Source organism: Dipteris shenzhenensis, chromosome 20 (genome assembly GCF_047967505.1).
Source record: "Dipteris shenzhenensis isolate YYH24624 ecotype China chromosome 20, Dip_SZ_1.0, whole genome shotgun sequence".
In the NCBI taxonomy this organism is placed as follows: domain Eukaryota; kingdom Viridiplantae; phylum Streptophyta; class Polypodiopsida; order Gleicheniales; family Dipteridaceae; genus Dipteris; species Dipteris shenzhenensis.
The window spans coordinates 12,123,992-12,144,100 of record NC_141615.1 but is presented as its reverse complement, the minus strand read 5'-3'; the positions used below and the strand labels follow the sequence as shown (position 1 = coordinate 12,144,100).

The window sequence follows — 20,109 nt, the reverse complement described above, 5'->3', positions numbered from 1 at the left end:
CATTGAGGCCCCCTTCATCCCACTTAAATATCACAAGGTGAACCACGTCATGCAAGAGGATCTTCTTTAGTTACACATTCACGACCTGGTTGGCGCCCCGCAAGCTCCCTGTGAAGCTCAATTTTTATAGAGACCATTGATTGCGGATTTCAACAGAGGGTTTCATTAATCCACCGGAGTACACACGGATCCACCTCCCTCACTCCTTGAGAATATCCATCAAGTAGTTGCATGTCTCATCGCATCGACTTCGCAATGAGAGTGGACGAGCAGAGGGCATACCTAGAGAGCATCACATTTGCACCCTATGTGATCATCAAGAGATCGATTAGGAGGAGCATTTAGCTTTCAAATGCCCGATATATTCTGAGATCAAAGGTCGCTATCACTACCGGCATACCCAGAGAGGGTCGCGTTTGTACCCTATGCGATCATCAAGAGATCGAGTCGGAGGAGGTCGCTAGCACTACCTCTTCAAGAATGGTTTCGAACTCCTATCCAGCCTTTTGTCCTACCCAGATCAGAGGTGTCTGGCGGCTTTCATCCATTTGATCGTTCGACACAGGGAGCATTTGCTCAAATCGCAAAGACGAGACCAAGACGTATAACCAGACGCCACTCAGAGCATGATATTGAGTTTTTCTAGCCATACAACACTGACCAGCAGGGCTTACGGAGACGATGGGTCCACAGACCAAAGCAAGACATACGTCAGACTCGTCATGGGGTTGATACACAAATTAGACTTGGGAGCCTTCCTTCCATGCTCACCAAACCAAAGGCACGGCCGATTTGCGTGACAATGGCACTGGTTCATCGTAGGGCTCCAGCTACGAGACCACATCGGACCACACGTTCAAACAACCCTCAGCGTCCCAGCACAGGTTTTATGCGCCACAACAGCCCTCCGTGGATGGTTATCACACTGCCACTAGTCCTCACCCTCTCTATGCGCTCAGAGAGTTCTCTCTCCTATGGTATCGTTATGATCAAGGATTTTTTCTTGTATTTATCATGGGTATTGATGCTTGTTTAGAGGCTCCACCCCTCAACTCATTGTATCAGTTTTTTTTAGTCTGATAGACCCTTTGGTCTTTTGAAGACGTTTAATAAACTCTCCCTCTCTATCTCTCTCTCTAGACGTTTAATAAACTCTCCCTCTCTCTCTCTCTCTCTCTCTCTCTCTCTCTCTCTCTCTCTCTCCCCACTAGATCCTTCCCTATGTATAGCTCATCCTTGAGATGGGACGATGCCACAAAACTCATGCTTTGACGATGAGTGCCGAGAGATGAGACTCTACCTCATACGGGATCAGGCTTTGGGACACTTGAGGCACAGCAAATTTCATGATGCCTGACGTGGCGTAAGAGGCGAGCATTCCTTTCAAATAGGATGGACGAGGTGATCCGATCTTTTTGGGGAGGCGATCCCACCTTTGCATAGGGGCACTTGCCCGTAGGGAAGCCACCTATACCCATCACAGATCTAGATGTTTGGCAGACCTATGTGATATCCCTCTATGGCGTCCCAGCTCAGGAACCATCCGATATGTCCGCTCTCCCCAAGCACACCGCCTGCATGTTAGAAAACCAGCCATCAACTACCACATGGCAACCCAACATACGCCGAGTACAGGGGTCCCACACTCTGCCTCCTAGCCATGCAATCAACCTCCTCACTCCCCAAAAAGTCTCGGGAAATAATGAGGAGGGCCTTCATCAGTCTTTTATATCCAAGGATCCATAATTCTCAAGCATGCATATGGGACCAAAGTCCCCCAATTCCACGTGTCATCACGCCCCCATTAATCAGCACCCATGAGGGGATTTGAACCACACCAAGGTCCCATTGGCCTTCAAGACCATGAGGGATTATGGATTAACTACTTCGCACATGGACAAGAGGTCTTGGCTCCGATCCTAGCACAGATGTTCAATCATGTTGTATGTCATGGCTTCCCTCCTTCCTAGAGCACCGGCACTAGAGAGAGAGAGATCAACTCCTACACAGAGACACATAGGCAGCCATCTTTGGGACAGGCTCGTTTTAGGAGACAGCATTCCACTCTGGATCTTATCTTTACTTTGAGGGCTGTCATTGAGAAGGCGAGGTCGGGATCTCAGGGGTGGCCCTTTTCTGAGCGAAAACCTCCGAGCGTCCGAGTGAAGGACAAGAATTTCACATTTCTCCTCTAGAAAAGGCATATTAGGGTATGTTGCTAAAACCATGTTTCTCAAAGAAACTATATGTTTATCCATATCTCTTTGGCACAAAGATGGAGAACTTCGTCTAACAATGGAATAATGGGATGGAAACGATTTTGAAAAAACTCGCGTGTAGTGTGGTTTTATTATTTAAAATCCCCTCATAACTCCTATTTGATAGGGGAGTATACTTGAAGATCGTGAAACTACCTTGGCCTTTGAAGAAACGATCTAATCTTTCCCTCTTCATGGGAGGTTTCTCCAAACTTCAAAGAAAACCATTTGTAGGAAGCCTTCCAAGGTAGTTTCGCCGGCGAAACTATCATGGACAACATTTTTGAAATGCCATAACTCACATCCAATGTCCAAATATTGTCATTTAGCCACTCAAATCAAATGAAAAAGGCCATTTGAGCACATATGCAAGGTTATAAGTTATATATATCCCTTAGAGTCTTAAATTCTGAATTTAGTTTAAGAGTATAAAAATTGTCATAACACATATTTAGTCTTAGTAGAAATTTTACTTCTTGGTGAAATAATCATTGGTTCTCATTGATGAAGCCTCTGATGAGAGCCACAAAAAGTGATAAGAAAACTATATAGAGAGAAGGTATACTAAGCTATGGTTTGATGGAAGCACTGTATTTAATTATTGGGTCATTGTTTTTGTCTTGGTTTTTCATGCTTTCTAATTGTGCTTACTTAATAGAATAAACAATCTGTAAATTTCATTCTACTAGACACTCATAAACACTCTAGAAATAGACAATAAAATTGTGTTCTACTAAACACTCTAGAATGAAAATGAAGAGAGAGAAGAGATGGAATGAATTTCCAAGGTAGTTTCTCTACTAAACACACTCCTTGAGTGTATTGCTAATCTTGAATCGCTCACAAAACCTCGCTCATACAATTTTGCTCGGAGGAAGTGCAACTCCAAGATCCCGGAAGGTCTACGCCTACTTTGTAGACTTTTGAAAGGCCTTTGACATAGTCCCACAAGCTCGCATGATCAAACGACTACAAGAGATGCAGATTCCAAATGTCATGATTGGGGGGGTTGTGAGTCCATATGAGTCAGCCATAGGGAGAGTACCTACTCTTGGAGCCCTGTCAGGTTGGGCCGAGAGCACAATCAGGGTGAAGCAGGGATGCCCTCTCTCACCGACACTATTGGGCTACATATTGATGAGATCACAACATTCATTGACCGCCTAGGAGGTGAGGGATCGCGGCTGGCCGTCCTGATGATATAGATATTATTATATGCAGATGCCATAGCCCTATCCTCCTCTGGCAGGCCTAAAGAGACACTTAGATGCCCAAGAGGTGTTTTGCAGAGAGACAGACCTAACAATAATCTTGGTAAAACCAAGGTTATGGTTTTTAACACCTCACGGCTGGCACTTCATCGACATAGCTTCACTTACTGAGGAGAGCCAGTGGAGATTCTACAGTCCTACACATATTTAGGGGTAGAATTTGTGAGGCCATTCTTCACGATGACCTATGCAGCCAAGGTGAGGGAAGGGAGCTCTAGCTCGACTAGAGCGATGGTGCTTTCAGGCACATTTTCAGGATCCCTGACGAACGGGTGGTTATTTGACACGTTGGTGAGGCCGCCAGCCATATACGCGGCACCTTTCTGAGGCTATGACATGACTGTGACTGAGTGGCGACGCTTCAAAGAGGCTGTAGGTTACTATGGGATCCAAGATGATTCGAAGCAAGCCTTTGGTTCCCCACCAGATCATACACGCAAGAGTTTGCTATGTCACCGCTCGAGATTGATGCCATTTTCCAGACCATCGCCTATCTTCATAGGGTTTGGAGATTACCTAGAGGGAGGCTACCGAGTGGCACTTGTGTCACCTATACGGCTTGCTAAGAGTGGAGTCCGCATGGCCTAGCTGGTTTGACAGATAGGGCATTCAAATGGATCGTCTCCCCCCCTTTCAGTAGAGCTTAGATGCTCCTCATTACCTGGTCCCACGGGACGAGATGGACCTAGTCCAACTCTATACGACACGGACTTGGGGAGGGGACCAGGGGTTTCCCACCTTGGGGAGAGGATTTGCAGATTGTGTACCTTGGGAGAGAGAGACAAAGCAGCATTTTCGATGTACCTCTGTCGGTCTACTATGAGATCTGAGGACGCTATCACTACCTCTTCTAGGAGGGGCATTGATTCGGGCCTCTCTCTTGACTATCACTTTCAAGACCAGGTCTATGTTTGGGCTCTATCTTAGATGCTCCTGATCACCTCGTCCCACGGGACGATATGGACCTAGTCCAACTCTATACGACACGGACTTGGGGAGGGGACCAGGGGTTTCCCACCTTGGGGAGAGGATTTGCAGATTGTGCACCTTGGGAGAGAGAGACGAAGCAGCATTTTCAATGTACCTCTGTCCGGTCTACTATGAGATCCGAGGACGCTATCACTACCCCTTCTAGGAGGGGCATTGATTCGGGCCTCTCTCTTGACTATCACTTTCAAGATCAGGTCTGTGTTTGGGCTCTATCTGATGGAGATGAGGCAGCATAGAGAAATCCTTTTGCGCCAGATCATAGAGCAGGAGAGGGCAATGCCACAAGAGACAAGGGTAGACCCGAACCCAGTGACACGCCACAGATTTCTACACATTTGGGGGGGTAGAGCAGGAGGAGATCAAAGACATGAGGACAGCATGGGTCAGTGAGACGAGGCGACGACGAGGAGATACGCAGCCATAGGCGTAGGAGCCACACATGATGAAGCGGCGGACCAAAGCACGCACAATGGAGGTTCAGCCCATCACTGCCCTACTCTGTGGAGACTGGCCGAATAGAGGCATCACTCATAGGATACAGAGATCCCGTTTCTCAGCAAAGGGCCTTAGTGAGCCCTTTGTATGAGCATGTGTCACTCTAATATTGTACTTTGTCTCATAGGCCCGAGAGGCCTCCCAAAGACATTAATACATCTCTCTCTCTCTCTCTCTCTCTCTCTCTCTCTCTCTCTCAACCAACACAATCACACAAACACAAGGGTATGCTCTTGTAGTATTTCTTTATGCAGACACTATGGTCTCACTTGATAAGGAGAGGACTAGCCACCGATCTCCAAATACACTCTAAGTTCTGGTACTTTACAGTGATGATGGAGTGGAAAAGACTGAAATAATGAATATTGCAATCAGAAACAATTCTAAAATTTCCGTGTCCCTCATCCTCAAAGCCTGTTAACATGAAGGTCAAAGCATGACTTGGAAAAACATGGCACATACTACACGCTTATAAAGAATCTAGAAGCTTCAAAGGAAACACTGGTTCTGCGGAGATCTATGTCTATTAGGGGCACTCATTAGAAAGCCTGAGATCAAAACAGTGGCCTAGCAATCCAGCGAGTGGTGGTGAAGCCCCAACAATGTATGATCCACCGAGATGCTCTAATTTATCTGCAAGATCAAGCACAAGAAGACCCGTAGAGAGTTTTCCTGCAGAAATATATCGTATTCCTCTTCCAAGCAATTTGTCTTTCCATCTCTTGCTTATCCTTCAACTTCTTAAAATGCAACAAGCCACAACCTTCTGTGTTAATGTGGGGCCCAATGCTGGCATCCGAAATTAATGGTTCTTGAAACAAAGAGTGCCTCGTCATTACAGCCTAACAAGGGAGAGAGATTCAAAAGACTTGCAGCTGTAGTGTAAATGTAAAAGTTGACTAAAATGCGAAGTATTTGGTTGTCAGAAAAATAAGGTGGTTGTCAGAAAAATAAGGAGGCAATTTCTCTGCACACCTACCTGGCAGAAAGGCGACAGTCAAGACAAATAGATTATAAGGTCAGCAGCCTTACCCTATTGAAAGGAGTAAAAAAGGCGGAGCAAAACCAAGAAAGACAGACGAGAGTCTGGCCAATATTCCTGGAGGTGACAATAATGGCAGTACAATTGCCAAACCTGTTTCACATAAACAAGTGAGCGTTGTGAAAAAGAAAATTTGACATGACATCAACACAAACAAGTTTTGTTTGTCCATTAACAAACCAATCGAGAGAATAAATTTCTAGTAGTACCATACACTTGTGCTGGCTTGTACAGAAATTGTTAACCAAACATGCATACTATTTTTAACAAATATTATTTTGGTCATAAAAGGATTTCCAAAAGTTCAAAGAGTCACAAAAAATATCCAGATGGCTGGACCTTCCACCGAAAGCTTATTGCAAATCTATAAACTTTCTCTATCAGGCTTGCTGTTAGCTGCAGACTAAGTATAGCATTATATAGCAGATGCACGCCTTACAGCACACAGGCCCACATAAACCAGATCACTGACACATGTATTGCGTCGTCTTAAAACTCGTGTGATTAAAATCAATTATAATGATCTTAGCTGAAGTTTCTCAGATATACTGATTAGCGTGCAAGACATTAGAGGTACGGAATTAGTGTGTGTACCAGTGACAAGGCTAACTGTTCTTTATCAACTGTCCCTCAAACATTCCTCTCTCGCAAATGTCCTCATTGTCCTAATACAGCTCTATTTCCTTTTGAAGAGTATTCTTCATAGACAAGTTCACCTGAATCTACACAAGTCTGTTCTCTCAGAAAACAAATTCATCTAGCAAGTCGAGTTTGCTTGAGACAAGTTTGCTCCCACCCAAAAAGCGTGGCATGTATCTATGAAATCTATAGGAGATTAAAGAGCCTTATGCAGGCTTGCGTGCAAGTCTGCATGGTCACTACTATGTATCTGCATCATCTTCTATGTCAGTAGATCAAGTCAGATCCATGCATTAATGTGATGGCTGAATATTACGGAGATAATGAACTTGAGCTAATGTAGATGCTTCAAATGAAGGCATTATGATGACCTCATGTGTATCATAGATTAGATCACCAACCTATAACCTTTATCATGAACTTCTTGCCATAATCGCGCTTTCTATTCACGTATTTCTTTTGAGCTCTTGATCAAATGTCATCAAAATGTGAATGGCTCCATGCTTGAGACTACATGTGCTTTGTGCTAGAGGCTTAGCGATCTAATCGAGAGTTTCTACCCATGAGAACACTATGGTGCTTCACTATGGAAGATACGAGTGCATTCATAAACCTAAGCATGTGCTGAATGCTGTGAGCTACTGCTATGGGAATTATGCTTCCTCTGTGGGGCTTACGCTCAGCCTGCTACTCAGTTTGTAATACTCACTCTCAAGACAAACAATTTTGTAAACTATACTCCAACTTGTGTGGATGTGAGACGAGCAGTCAATAAATGTGTGATCCAAAACGTGCCAAAGATGTCAAAGGTCAAGCCTGTCATAAGATGATGACAACAAAGTGTTGAGAATAATAAAAAGACTTTATATGGCTGATATGTGCAGTTCTGGCATCCGACGTTCGGGAAGGCCAACGGGGGGGGGACAGGCAGGAACGCCGCGTCGTATGACACGTGATATGACACATCATCATATGACATAAAACTATACAACATGAAAGGAACTAATTTTTTACAGCTTTGAACTTTCCATTTCAGCTCTAAACTTTGAGAACAGTAATGAAGGAGGGAAAAGGGCTACTTTAGTGGCCCTTTAGCTAGAGTTAGTGGGAAATGTGAAGGGACTATACAAGTCCCCATCCACCAATCATTGTACACTTTTGATGTGACATCTAATCCTATCTACTCTCCCTCCTCCTTCCTCGTACTTGCTGCCCACTCTCCGTACGTACGTGCGCCGTACTTCCTCCTCAGCCACTTAGCACTGTACACGTCGCATACAACGCCGTACCTCCCGCTCAGTCCGTCATACAGTTCCCATACAGCCTCCACTCACTTTTCCGTACAAATCCCGTAAGCTTCCCAACAAGGTCCGACCAGCTCCCATACAACCTCCACATCATACACTTTCTCTCTCCCGTAGTACATCTCTGTTAGCCATATAGCTGGACAGCCCTTTCCCTCAGCCCAGGCTTCGAATTCGCCCCAGGCTGAACTGAGCCCTTGGCTCAGCTTGGGGGGTTAGCTTCAACAAAAGAACACACCAAAAAGTTTGCACAGGCCATTATGGAACTCCCGAACATGAAAACTTTTGCGTCCACACCGATTAGAAAACCCTCCTGCTCTGACGTCGCAACCTCCACATCGACACCCAGCCCCTATGCACTGCACTACAAGCGGAGGATTGGATCTGATCCACAGGAGCAAATATACTTTCTACAGCAAGAAGGGAGAGAGCTCAGGCTTATGGTTGTAGCTCTTGGAAGAAAGGTGAAGGAGATGGAGAACAAAGGCAAGCTAGAAATTATTGCAGCGGTTATAGAAAAACGCAGCACATCTCCACCAACACCAACACTTGTCTCCACGGTTGAAGAGATGATCACCATTCAGGTCAGCTCAGCCAAGAAAGAAATGGCCATGGTGGCCAACAGCAGAATCAATAAAATAGATCTCTATGCAGAAGTAAAAGAGCAGGAAACCATAGTACATAATAAGAAAATATTGCGCATTGGAGAACTACCGAAGGATAGTCTTGGGTGTTTTGATGAGGAGGAGGGACACACAGAAAAAGAGAAATTTACATGCCTCAAGAAGGGGATACCACAAATAGAATGGGATGAAAGTGACATTGGTAACCTCCCAAAAGGGGACACAAGTGCAGGTTTATTCCAATGAGAGTGTAGGACGAGTTAAGATTCTCCAACAGACAAACAAGCTGAAAGGTACACGGTATAGATGTCTGAAGAGCTCACTCCAACTCAGCTCAAAAAAAGGAATGCTAAACTTACTAAAGTGAAGGATGCATACAAAGCAGGAAAATGGGCAGTCTACCATGATGGAATGGCTCTAATTAGAGACTTCAAATCTAAAGCCAAAGGCCCTCAGCCTTAAACTGACGTAAATGCAGGCCACTTTTGATATAAGTCTAGAACTTATATGTGTACTAAATAATCTCGAGCTGAGATGCCATGAGCAATCCTCGACTTCTGAGTTTCAGAGATGTAGTAGCTACACTTTTTTTGATGTGTACTGTCTCATAGTCCCGTGAGAGCTTCTGAAGATGTCAATGTAATTTCCTCTCTCTCTCTCTCTCTCTCTCTCTCTCTCTTCCACTCTTCTAGCCTGTTTCTCTAATCTGCCCCCTATCCCTTTTCTACATTGGTATCAGAGCTCCGACCCTGGCACCATTGCTTTCCCCACCACTTTATCCTAATCAAAACAGGGTCTCGCCATCACCAAATGCCAATGCAGCAACACAAGTGGAACGGGCATTCATGGTTTTTGTTCTGGGAGCAAGCGTCGACGCTAGCATCGCTAAAAGCTTCTCATATACAGGTATTTTCCTATCTGCCAGTCTGTGGCAGGAGGTAGATGCAAAGTGTGCTCCTCTTAGTTCAGTCAATTCGTATAAAAGAAAACTCTCACAGAGAAAAGGCCCCAAGAAAAAACAGCGCCATCAACCAATCGCAGCAGACCAAGCTGCAATCATCGCCCATCGCTGACTATAGCACACCGACCTGCTCCTACATCTGTATATTGGCTGCCTTGAAGAAGCCAAACCAAGGCCTCCCGTTGTCCTATATAGACAGCTGCAACCTTCCTGTACACGGACCTGTTACATAACTTCTGCAAGGCCCCGTCGCCCAACATCCTATCCACCAACTCCATCCACCAGAACCTTTGCTCATCGCAATCCCAATCAGCAATTCGACACACGCGATGCCATCTCTGCTCACCGTGAACCAAATCGAGGCCCACTTCTGGCGTGCCGCGCCATCACCTACAAATCTCCAAACCTTAGAGATAAGTTGATTAATTCGTTACTTAAGATGACCGGGGTTAGCATGCTTCGGTTGGATCCATTGGATGGGTCAGGTTAGTTAGGTAACAGCTCAGTCAACTGGTTCGGTCAAGTTAGTTGATTAAGCTAATCAAGATTGAGTTAAGTTATACTTGGATTGAGTTAAACTAACCACGGGTGACTTAGGTGTCCTAACTACCTTAGCCGTCCTAGGTTAGGAGTCCTCAAGTGTCTTAGGTGACTTTCGGACCCCCAAACAAAAAGGGGGGGGAAAAAAGAGGCAAGAAAGACAGCTCTTCCTCTTTTGAGGGCCTTTCGCAGCCCCCCATTCGGACTCATTTGGGCTCCATGTTGAAGCCTCATCGACTCTTCTCTTGAGCTTCTACATCAACATTTCTTGTGTGTTGCACATAGCATCAGGTGCTATTACAGCAGCATTCACTCCTTCCTATTTCATTCAGCTGATTCCTTTCCTTGCACTAAGGTCGGACTTGCTTGTGGGGCAGAATGCCTGCCAGATTGGGACATTTGTGGAAAGCTAGCTATATTCAAGCTTCTCCTCACTCGTGACAGTTCACCATAGCACCCAAGCATGCCCCTCATGTTGAGGGATCAGCACATGACAGTGATGAGGCTGCTCAGCATGAGCATGTGCCTACCACAGTGGGTGCACCCATTGGTGGTACAGAAGTCCGTACCACTCAGTCTCTCTCTCCTGTATCTCGGAATGCGCAGGCACAATTCCTTGAAGCATTAATCTCCAAGCTCCATGATACATTTCTACAATTGGGGCAGCACATTAGTGAGCAGATGGCCAGCAGTGACCACGTTGCCACACATGCATTATCAGACAAGGGCAAGTAGCCTATGCCCCAGCATGGGGACCACTCGGACAGCTTGGATGCCTTCTCAGCTCCACGCGGAGGCTTCATGTCATATGCTCGCCGTACCGCAAGTTTTCAGCCTCCTAGGCCATTTCATTTTGAGCACACAGCATCCCAACATGGGGATTACATTGCATTTGATGATGCATTCTCCAAGTCGCAAAGCACATTTTTGCCGGATGTGAGGCCATCAAATGTTCCTCATGAAAATTATAGAGATTGAAGATTTAACCTTTGCATTGCATGAACCTAAAACTTCTCTTGGATTTTGTTAACGTCAAGTTTGAAATACAAGATTAATGGGAAGGATCGGGCTGAGAAGGATTCTACATGGGAGACATTGACTAGCCTTCAAAGAGAGTTTCTAGACATTCTTATCAACTCAGAGTGAGTTCTTAGGAGAGAGAGTATGTCCCCCCATACATTGAAAAATGAAAAATTCCCATTAATTAGTTGTGGAGAAGAGAAAAGGGGTGCAAAGGAAGAGGGAAATGGCATGATTAAACTAAGGGCTAAAGGGAGGACTTTCAATTAAGAGGGACCACTTAAGAAGGGAGCATTAAAGAAGAAGGCACGTGCTCAAGGGGAAGGGGGAATAGGGACCATTTGAAGGGGGCTTTAAAGAAGAACACGCGTACTAAAGGGGGAGGGGGAAGAGGGACCATTTATCATATTTTAGTTAGCACTAGGTATGCTCTTCCACTCTATAGCTAACTAGTAGGGCTCACATGTGGGAAAGACAACATTCTGGCTTCGAATCCTACCCTCTTGAATAATGTGCACTCCTCTTAGACATTGCTTTAAATAAATTAATTAATCCATGGACAAACATAAGTTAATTAGCCTCCATGGTCCAAAACAAATAGGAATAAAATAAAGTTGAGCGAGTATGTCCCCCCATACATTGAAAATTATACATATATATATATATATATATAATTTTCAATGTATGGGGGGACATACATTGAAAAATGTCCTTAGAGGATATAGAGTATGTCATATGCATGGACCATATGGTAAACTGACCCTTTCTGTCTATGCATGGACCATACATAGACAGAAAGGGTCAGTTTACAGCAGCCACGTATGCATTCAAAAGAGAGCATGGGTATCTTTGATAGCAACAGACCTGCAAGAAACCAGTTGACTACTTGAATAGGCAAGGGAAGTCCTCTTTTTTGAGTGCGAAGTGAGGTAGAGATCCAAACCATCACTGTAGATAATCCCACAACAAGTATCTGCCACATAGGTCGTATTGTTAAGACTCCCCAATCCTAATCTTGCCTTTCATAGCCCAGCATGCATCTTCTACAGGCAAGATACTATGGTTCACTTTGAGAACAACTCGGTAGACATTGCAGCCCAGCAAGCACATCTAAGAAAGACATTGCATATTGATACCTGAATAGAAAAAACCCTCCACGATTTCTTCCGTTGTGGTCCAGACACAATGGAACGCCAAGCTTGCTCTGTTGGAAGAGAGCAATCCAAGCATCGACTCCAGATTCCAATAATAACAACCACAATGCCACTCCCCACACTGCAAACCAGATTATGTCACTAGTTTACCATGAAATTCAAATTTACTTGATATTTATACCAAAAAGTCAATGTGCTTAAAGTATGTCTCAAATAAATCATAAAGGCCAACTTGATGTGTCTATCACCATGGACATATATGCACAAAGTGCTCTAAGCACAAAACTCATTAACTTGTATACGCAATGTTGCTTCTAAGATCAGAGCATGAATAGTGTCAATCTTAAACCTTGGAAGTAGTAGTAGGAATAGGAACAGGAATGTCATGGAAACATATCATGGAAAATACAAATCATGATACCATTGATGGACACCCCAAAAATCTCCTCAAAAGATAGAGCAAACTCTACAAGGATTAAATGATTCTGAATAGATTACAGCAGCAATAGTGGAGGAAAGAAACTACTTGTGTCTGCAACTGTTGTTCTAAAACTTAGATAGCTACATCCACTAAACTCAGCAATAGTGGAGGAAAGGAACTACTTCTGTCTGCAACGGTTGTTCTAAAACTTAGATAGCTACATCCACTAAACTCTTCAACAATTGCAACATACAAAGTGTACCATGCTGAAATGAGAGGCAAAACTAAGCCAGCCAAGGAAGGGCGTTATTTTGTTCCCTTTTATGAAGGGAAATGACAATGTAATAACCTGGAAAGTGATTCAACATCCTCGGGCATCATTATGGCCGATGGAAAATCAATCCACATAAATATATTGTCATACTAATCTGGAAGTGTAAAAATAGTTAGCGACGACAAATGTGAAGTATGAGGGAAACCATACTACCAGCAGAATGTTGTTTTATCCTACGTGGATACGTGAAAAAACTGACCTATGCTATCCAAACAATCCCTATCTCAAGGCAGTGAAGTGGTTTTAAAACAACAAGGTCTTGTCCTCCCTGACCGTGCTCAAGGAAATCAATCCTACCCTAACAAAACTCATTTCAACAAGTTGATCCACTTCCTTGGGTAATCACAACAGTATCCTGGGAAAATCGTATCTTTCATTAACTAACAACCCCTTGAAAGAACTCCCATTAGCCACAATTCTACAGCCAAGATATGGTAATTGGCACTGATAACAGTACTGCAAATAAATGTGAACCAGAAGCACTGCAAAGAAGAAGGGGGACGATAAGGGACCATGGCGGGGGGGGCGGATATTTTTGGAAAGGTGAGAGATGTGGCTCAAGGGCTTGCACAAGCACCATAAACAGGCTATTTTCAGAGAGCGCTGTGAAGTTGTAATGGCACCCTCTTGTCATACACATTACTGTATCCTTGCACAGAATTTATCAATCCCCTAACATAGACAGAAAGAAAGAAAGTTTGCTAATGTCTTCCAAAGATCTAAGGGTCTATGAGACTGAAAAGAATACAAATACAATGAAAGATAAGGGGTGACGCCACTACAAACAGGCACCCATGCCCAAGAGTGGTGTCTGAGACAATTGCTGTGGGAGAATACCCAAATGCAAAGGACAAAGAAGGGAGATACCTGGAGGTGGCCATCGTCCATACAACCAGCTATCCCTCTAAGTGATGAGACTTGTATATGTTGTGTGTCGGACCAGCTCCACCGGTCGGCTGAGGATAGACGAGATGATCTGGGCCATCAGTGCTTCTTGGTCTAGTGAGGGCTGGCACCGTCGAGAAAGATAACCAGAAATGCAACGCTGCTGGTGCTCAGCCTGATCAGTCTATTTGGGTCCTCCCTCCTCTTCCGTAATCTCCAAGATGTAGCTCGTCATCTGACAAGCACTAACATCACTCCAGTTGTTTGTCTCCCCAAGGACAATAGTAGAGAGGAGATGTTTAAGGTCCTCATGTAAGAGTCGACCCGAGATCAAGTCTGTCGAGTCATGCCCTCTGGTCTTTACTACATCTCGTCCCCAGTTGCCACTGGTTTGTCCTCTGGTTGGGATTGAAGGGCCCCCCTGTGTCTCCTCTGCACTCGCATGAACTGATCTCTATGTCGTTGGGTCTCGAGGAGGAAAATCACCACCCCACGATGGGCCAAGAAATCTCTGCGAGGGCCGAAACCGTTCCTGAATAGACAGTGGTGTCATCTACGCATCTCATAGTATGCAAGGCATCTGTATACAAAATGATCCTTTGTCTTTATCTCCTACTTATTACATAAAGCACAGATCCGTCTCTCATGTTGAGTGTGTTGGAAATGATGGGGCCCTTGTGTGTGGTCCTAACACCCCGCGTGGTACCTTGGTAATATGGATGTATTGGAGGGGTAGGCCCCTTGATGCACGGTTGAGACGTGGAAGATTAAGGGTGAAATCCCATATACAAATGTGTAATAAATGGGGCCTTGGATATAAGGCCTAATATGAAGACCCTCCTCTCATCCCTCCCGAGACATTTTGGGAGGAGAGGAGGTTGGCATGGCTAGGAGGCGGGGGTGTGGGACCCCCCATACTCGACGCCCCCTAGTGACACGTGGCATCCGGCCACGTTTTCCAACAGAGTGCTCTCTGCCCACCTTGTCTCAATACGTAGCTGATGAGAAGATACTCAAATCTACCCAATCAAGATTCTCGGTGCATGTAAAAGATGGATCTAAGTAAAGCCCAGTGGTTTGGTTAAACCCTACTCTAAGATCAGCAAGCCGTGATCTCTATAGAAACTGAGTTTTATTGAAAGCTCACGAGGTGCTAGCCAAGTCCTGTATGTGTTGTGGAACTATGCTAGATCCTCTCTAAGGAATCAATAGTGTAAACCATCCCCTTCCCCCTATCCAAGGGATGAAGTGAGAACTGCTCTCGATCTGTGTCTGCCCAGCCGCGGAGACCTCTACTGCCTCAAGGAGAGTGTCTGGCACCACTGGTTCTAGGGAAGAAGCTGCAACCGGGGAGGAGCTTGTAGCTGAAGCGTCTGGAACTGTGTGAGGTGAGACTTGAGGGACAGCGCGAGGTGAAGCAGATTCCACTAGTGTATCCTCCTGAACTGAAGGAGGAATCTACACACGAACCGGAACCCACTGGAATGCGTCGGGTGCCCCTGAGGTAGAAGGTCGAGAGACACCTGAGGTAGAAGGTGGTGGTATCAAAGGAGCGCTCAGTGGAGGAGCACTCTGGCGAGTAGGAGCTATACCACCATCCTGAGGAGCACTGACACAAGAAAAATTATTTTCTCCTAACTTTACGTCGAATCACGGGTGCAGGCACGTAGAATCACCTCCCAGCTGATCTCGGTAGCAGTAGTAAGTTCTCTCTTGTTCACAGTCGTTACGTTGAAGCTCTTTCTTACTTAAGTTTCACCAAGCCCCAAATTTCCCTAGATGGATCTAGGATGCCACTTGTCTTCATTTTAGGGTCCCTCCTTAATGCATCATTTACCCCTCTCTTGGGATATCATTAAAACTATTTGCCCCTTGGCACATTTCATGCATTTAGGTCCCCTAGCCTTAGATCCACCTAGTCTAGTGCCATGTCACCCTCACCAAGGACCTTGACCTTGATTCCTTTTTTATCATTTACATGAAGTCCAAATAATATAATACAAACATCGATCCTTTAAAGAAAAATGTCGACTGACCCTTCTGATCATGTTACCTCGACTTGAGCGTAACATTCCTTCCCTCTTTAGGCATCAGCGTCCTCGATGATAAAGTCTGGGAATACTCTCCATAACTGGTATACGGATTCCCAAGTAGCTTCTGATAGAGGTAGACCATGCCATGCAACCAACACCGTGGGTATCTTCCGATTGCATACTTGCATTGTTCCTCGGTCCAAGATTCCTGTTGGTTTGCGTCTTGCATTATCCTCTATCTCCTGAAACAAAACAACACCCTCGATGAGTGAGTCACCTGTATGCAAAAATTTCTTTAAACGAGAAACATGAAACACTGGGTGCACCTTACAACCCTGTGGCAATTCTAATTTATAGGCTACCTTGCCTATTCTTTTTAGAATTAACCATGGCCCACAATATCGAGGTGATAACTTAGCACACTCTCCTGCAGTCAAAGACTTAGAGTGCGAAGGAACTCTGAGAAAAATCTTTTCTTCTTCCTTAAATTCTCTAGCGGATCGGTTTTCATCCGCATACGCCTTAGCTCTATGAGGGATTGGCCAAGTCAGTATCGCAGCCACTTTCTTTGGATCCATTTCTACCCCCTCAGGAGTAATTATGAATCCTAAATATTCAAGTCTTACCATACACAGTATAGTTTTCTTTTTATTTACATAAAGACTGGCTTTCCTCAAAGTATTGAACACTATTCTTAAGTGTTCATGATGCTCAGTAATACTTTTACTGAATACCAGAATATCGTCAATAAAGTGTACTACAAACTTTCCGATATACGGACGTAGTAAATCGTTCATAAGCATGACGAAAGTAGCTAGAGCATTGGTAAGTCCAAAGGGCATTACCAAAAACTCATAATGTCCAAACCTGCTTCTAAAAGCGATTTTATGCACATCCTCGGCCCTAATACGGATCTGATGGTAGCCACATTTAAGATCTATCTTACTAAAAATTACCGCCCCATGTAATGCATCTAGCAAATCATCGATCCGAGCCATCGGATACATGTGCTTAATAGTGATATTATTCAATGCTCTATAATCTATACAGAGGCGAAAAGTATCATCTTTCTTCTTCTTTAATATCACTGGCGAAGCAAAAGGTGAGAAACTTGGTTGAATCTACCCCAACTTGAGGTATTCTTCCAGTTGCCTTCGCACCTCCGCCTCTTCAGTAAAACTCAACCTATAGGGAGGTCTATTTACAGGTTCTGCCCCCGGGATTAGTTCAATCTTATGCTAAACATTCCGCTCTGGAGGTAACCCATAAGGTAGCTCATCCCTAAAACAATCAGAGAACTCCTCTGTTATTTGATCAGCCAGCTTGGCCATCTCTCCATTTTAGGCAACATCAGTGCTAGCCGAAGAATCATCAATCGGCTCTACCGATGCTGTACAAATAATCCAAAACTCTTCTTGAGCTTTTCGAATTTCCATCACGGAAACCAACGGTCCTTGAGATATATCCTTTTCACCTCGTAAGACATACAGCACATCATTCATCTTGAATTGATAAATGTGCTTTTTTCAATCTATGGCTGGATTCTTCCTAGAATGCCAAGCCTTACCCATGGCTATGTCTGCATGAGCAAGCTTAGTCATTTCAAAATCAAGCTTCTCAGCATAGTCCTGAATTCGAAGCTCCAACTGGGTAACCCTTTGGTCCCATACTTCAGTTGAACTTTCATCTGCCATTCTGATTGTATATGCATAGTCAGATGGGCTAGTCTTTAGTTTCAACCTCTTTACAAGCTTGGAGTTAATTACATTGTGCGTTGACGCTGAGTCAAACAACACAATGACATCATGATTAGCTACTTGCCCTTTCATCTTAATTAACTCCGTATCATTAAAGGCTGTATACCCCCTTGCTACGGGCTTGGACTGCGGGCTTGGACACTAGTTACTAACTTAGCAACAGACACACATAACAAAACAGGTACTGACCTTTGAGAAGATCCCGCCAGCTGAATCTCCATTTGTTCTACTCTGGGGCTTCTCTCCATTTCCATGTCGCATTCTGAGACCACCATCTCAGCCATCCGACGATCTTTGTTTCGTGGACAATCTTTCTACTGATGAGACTGAAGGCATCCAAAACACAAGCCTTCTCTCCTCGCTTTTTCCCTTTGCTCTGGGTTCAAAGAAGACTTCGACCAAGCCCGGGCTGCCATTGGTGTTACTTTTCTTTTCATTCCAATGGTGGTACTTGATTTAGGAGTCTCAACTGGTTTCGCCTGCTTGGCTTGACCACTTGGCTATGAGGCACTCCCTTTGCTAATCCACTTCTTCTTAAACCCAATTTTCTTCGGGTACCCATACTGAGTTCCAACCTGCACAAACCCACTTGGTCTTTTCCCTTTTGCATCCTCATGGTTCAGGGCTATGGCAATTGCTTCATCTAGTGTGTTCGCATACTTAGCCCGAACTTCCATCTTTATTCGATCATTCAATCCAAAGATAAAATCTTTTACTTGGATCGACTGAGGTAGGGGTTCATCTATTGGAGGGACACACAGCAAATGGCACGTGTCACCTCGGAAAACACGCCGGGTGCAGAGGTCCCAAACCCCACCCCATAGCCACGTGCAAGAAGCCTCTCTCTCCTCCCAAAAAGTCCCGGGAGGGATTAGAGAGAGGGGTTGAATCAAGCATTATATACAAAGTTCTCCAAGGGCCACAAGTGATTATGGGATGGTTATCCCCCTTTTTTGTACACGTGTCAATGCGGGGTATTCCCCCTCTTTTTCCACACATGCACATGAGGGTGAAGGCCATTACCTCCAACACTCCCCCATGGATGAACCCGAAGCATTAAATCCAAGCACACACAAAGGCTGACGCGTTGCAAACAGCACGGGGGTACGCGTAAATCAAAGCTGCCCCAAAGTGCATTCAAATCCCACGTGTCAAACCAAACCAGCTGACCGACAGACAGCCGTCGATGCCAGTAGCAGCCGCCCTGCCATAATAATGTCGCACTTTCAATATCTGCCACAGATCACGATACTCCGTAGCCAAGGTCCTCTCAGAAAGACGTAGTACTACTACGTGTCACCACAGCACGCAGCAGCACCACCAAAGCAAGCTCTGATACCATATTGAAGGGACACACAGCAAATGGCATGTGTCACCTCGGAAAACACGCCAGGTATAGGGGTCCCAAACCCCGCCCCATAGCCACGTGCAAGAAGCCTCTCTCTCCTCCCAAAAAGTCCCGGGAGGGATTAGAGAGAGGGGTTGAATCAAGGCATTATATACAAGGTTCTCCAAGGGCCACAAGTGATTATGGGATGGTTATCCCCCTTTTTTGTACACGTGTCAACAACGCGGGGTATTCCCCCTCTTTTTCCACACATGCACATGAGGGTGAAGGCCATTACCTCCAACATCATCAACCTTCATTACACTTTCTCTGAACTTATCAGTGTATTCCGCCACTGATAAATTTCTCTGACAAAGGTTTCGATACTGATCCCAAGCTCGGGATGCTTCGTCAGGAGGTAGGAAGTGTTTTCTAAATTCCTTTTTAAACCCCTCCCAAGTAGTGGATGCTACTCCATCTTTCTCCTGTTTTATCCACCACCTATCCGCTGCCTCGGTGGCCTCGTGGATTTTCTTCATATCATTCCTAATTTCACAAATGGCAAATGCCTCGTCCCATTTGTGTAACCAGGTCTCAATGATATCCGAACTACGGTCAGACATCCGACCAGAATACTTTTCTGGCCTATAATTGGCAATATTAGGCACCTTAGCCCTCCTAGGCTCGACCATATGAACACTGGAATCCGGTTCCATTGGAGATTTATCTTTCTCTTCACGGGATGGCCTAGCAGACATACTATGCACCATTTTCCTGAGCTCAGATTGCCCTACATTTGCTTGTAACTACTGTGCTAAAATCTGTTGTAAGGCATCCTCTAACATTGCAATTCTGCCAAATAGTGTATGACCTGTTGGGCGCGACACCTGCGGGGTCGGCCGGACTCCCGACTCTACGGGATCCATCCTAGAAGCTTCTTCTTCTACTTCCATTTAGGTCGATGGGTGTTTTTTTTTTTTTTTGGGAACAAATAATAAAACACCGCTTGAAACTGTATTTACAAATCAAAAGCCCAACTTCCAAATTTACAGCTA

General features: G+C 44.8%; 1 protein-coding gene across 2 annotated transcripts in view; it reads right to left on the bottom strand.

Moving 5' to 3' along the window:
* Positions 1-20,109, bottom strand: part of LOC147889290 (sulfatase and phosphatidylinositolglycan class N domain-containing protein) — a 148,214-nt gene that overhangs the window by 56,796 nt on the left and 71,309 nt on the right. For both annotated transcript variants that reach the window (XM_087391810.1, XM_087391809.1), the window contains 3 exons: positions 12,280-12,418; positions 12,008-12,116; positions 6,047-6,149 (listed from right to left, as the gene is read on the bottom strand). In XM_087391810.1, the coding sequence (XP_087247936.1) occupies positions 6,047-6,149; positions 12,008-12,116; positions 12,280-12,418 (351 nt within the window). The remainder of the gene's footprint in view (positions 1-6,046; positions 6,150-12,007; positions 12,117-12,279; positions 12,419-20,109) is intronic.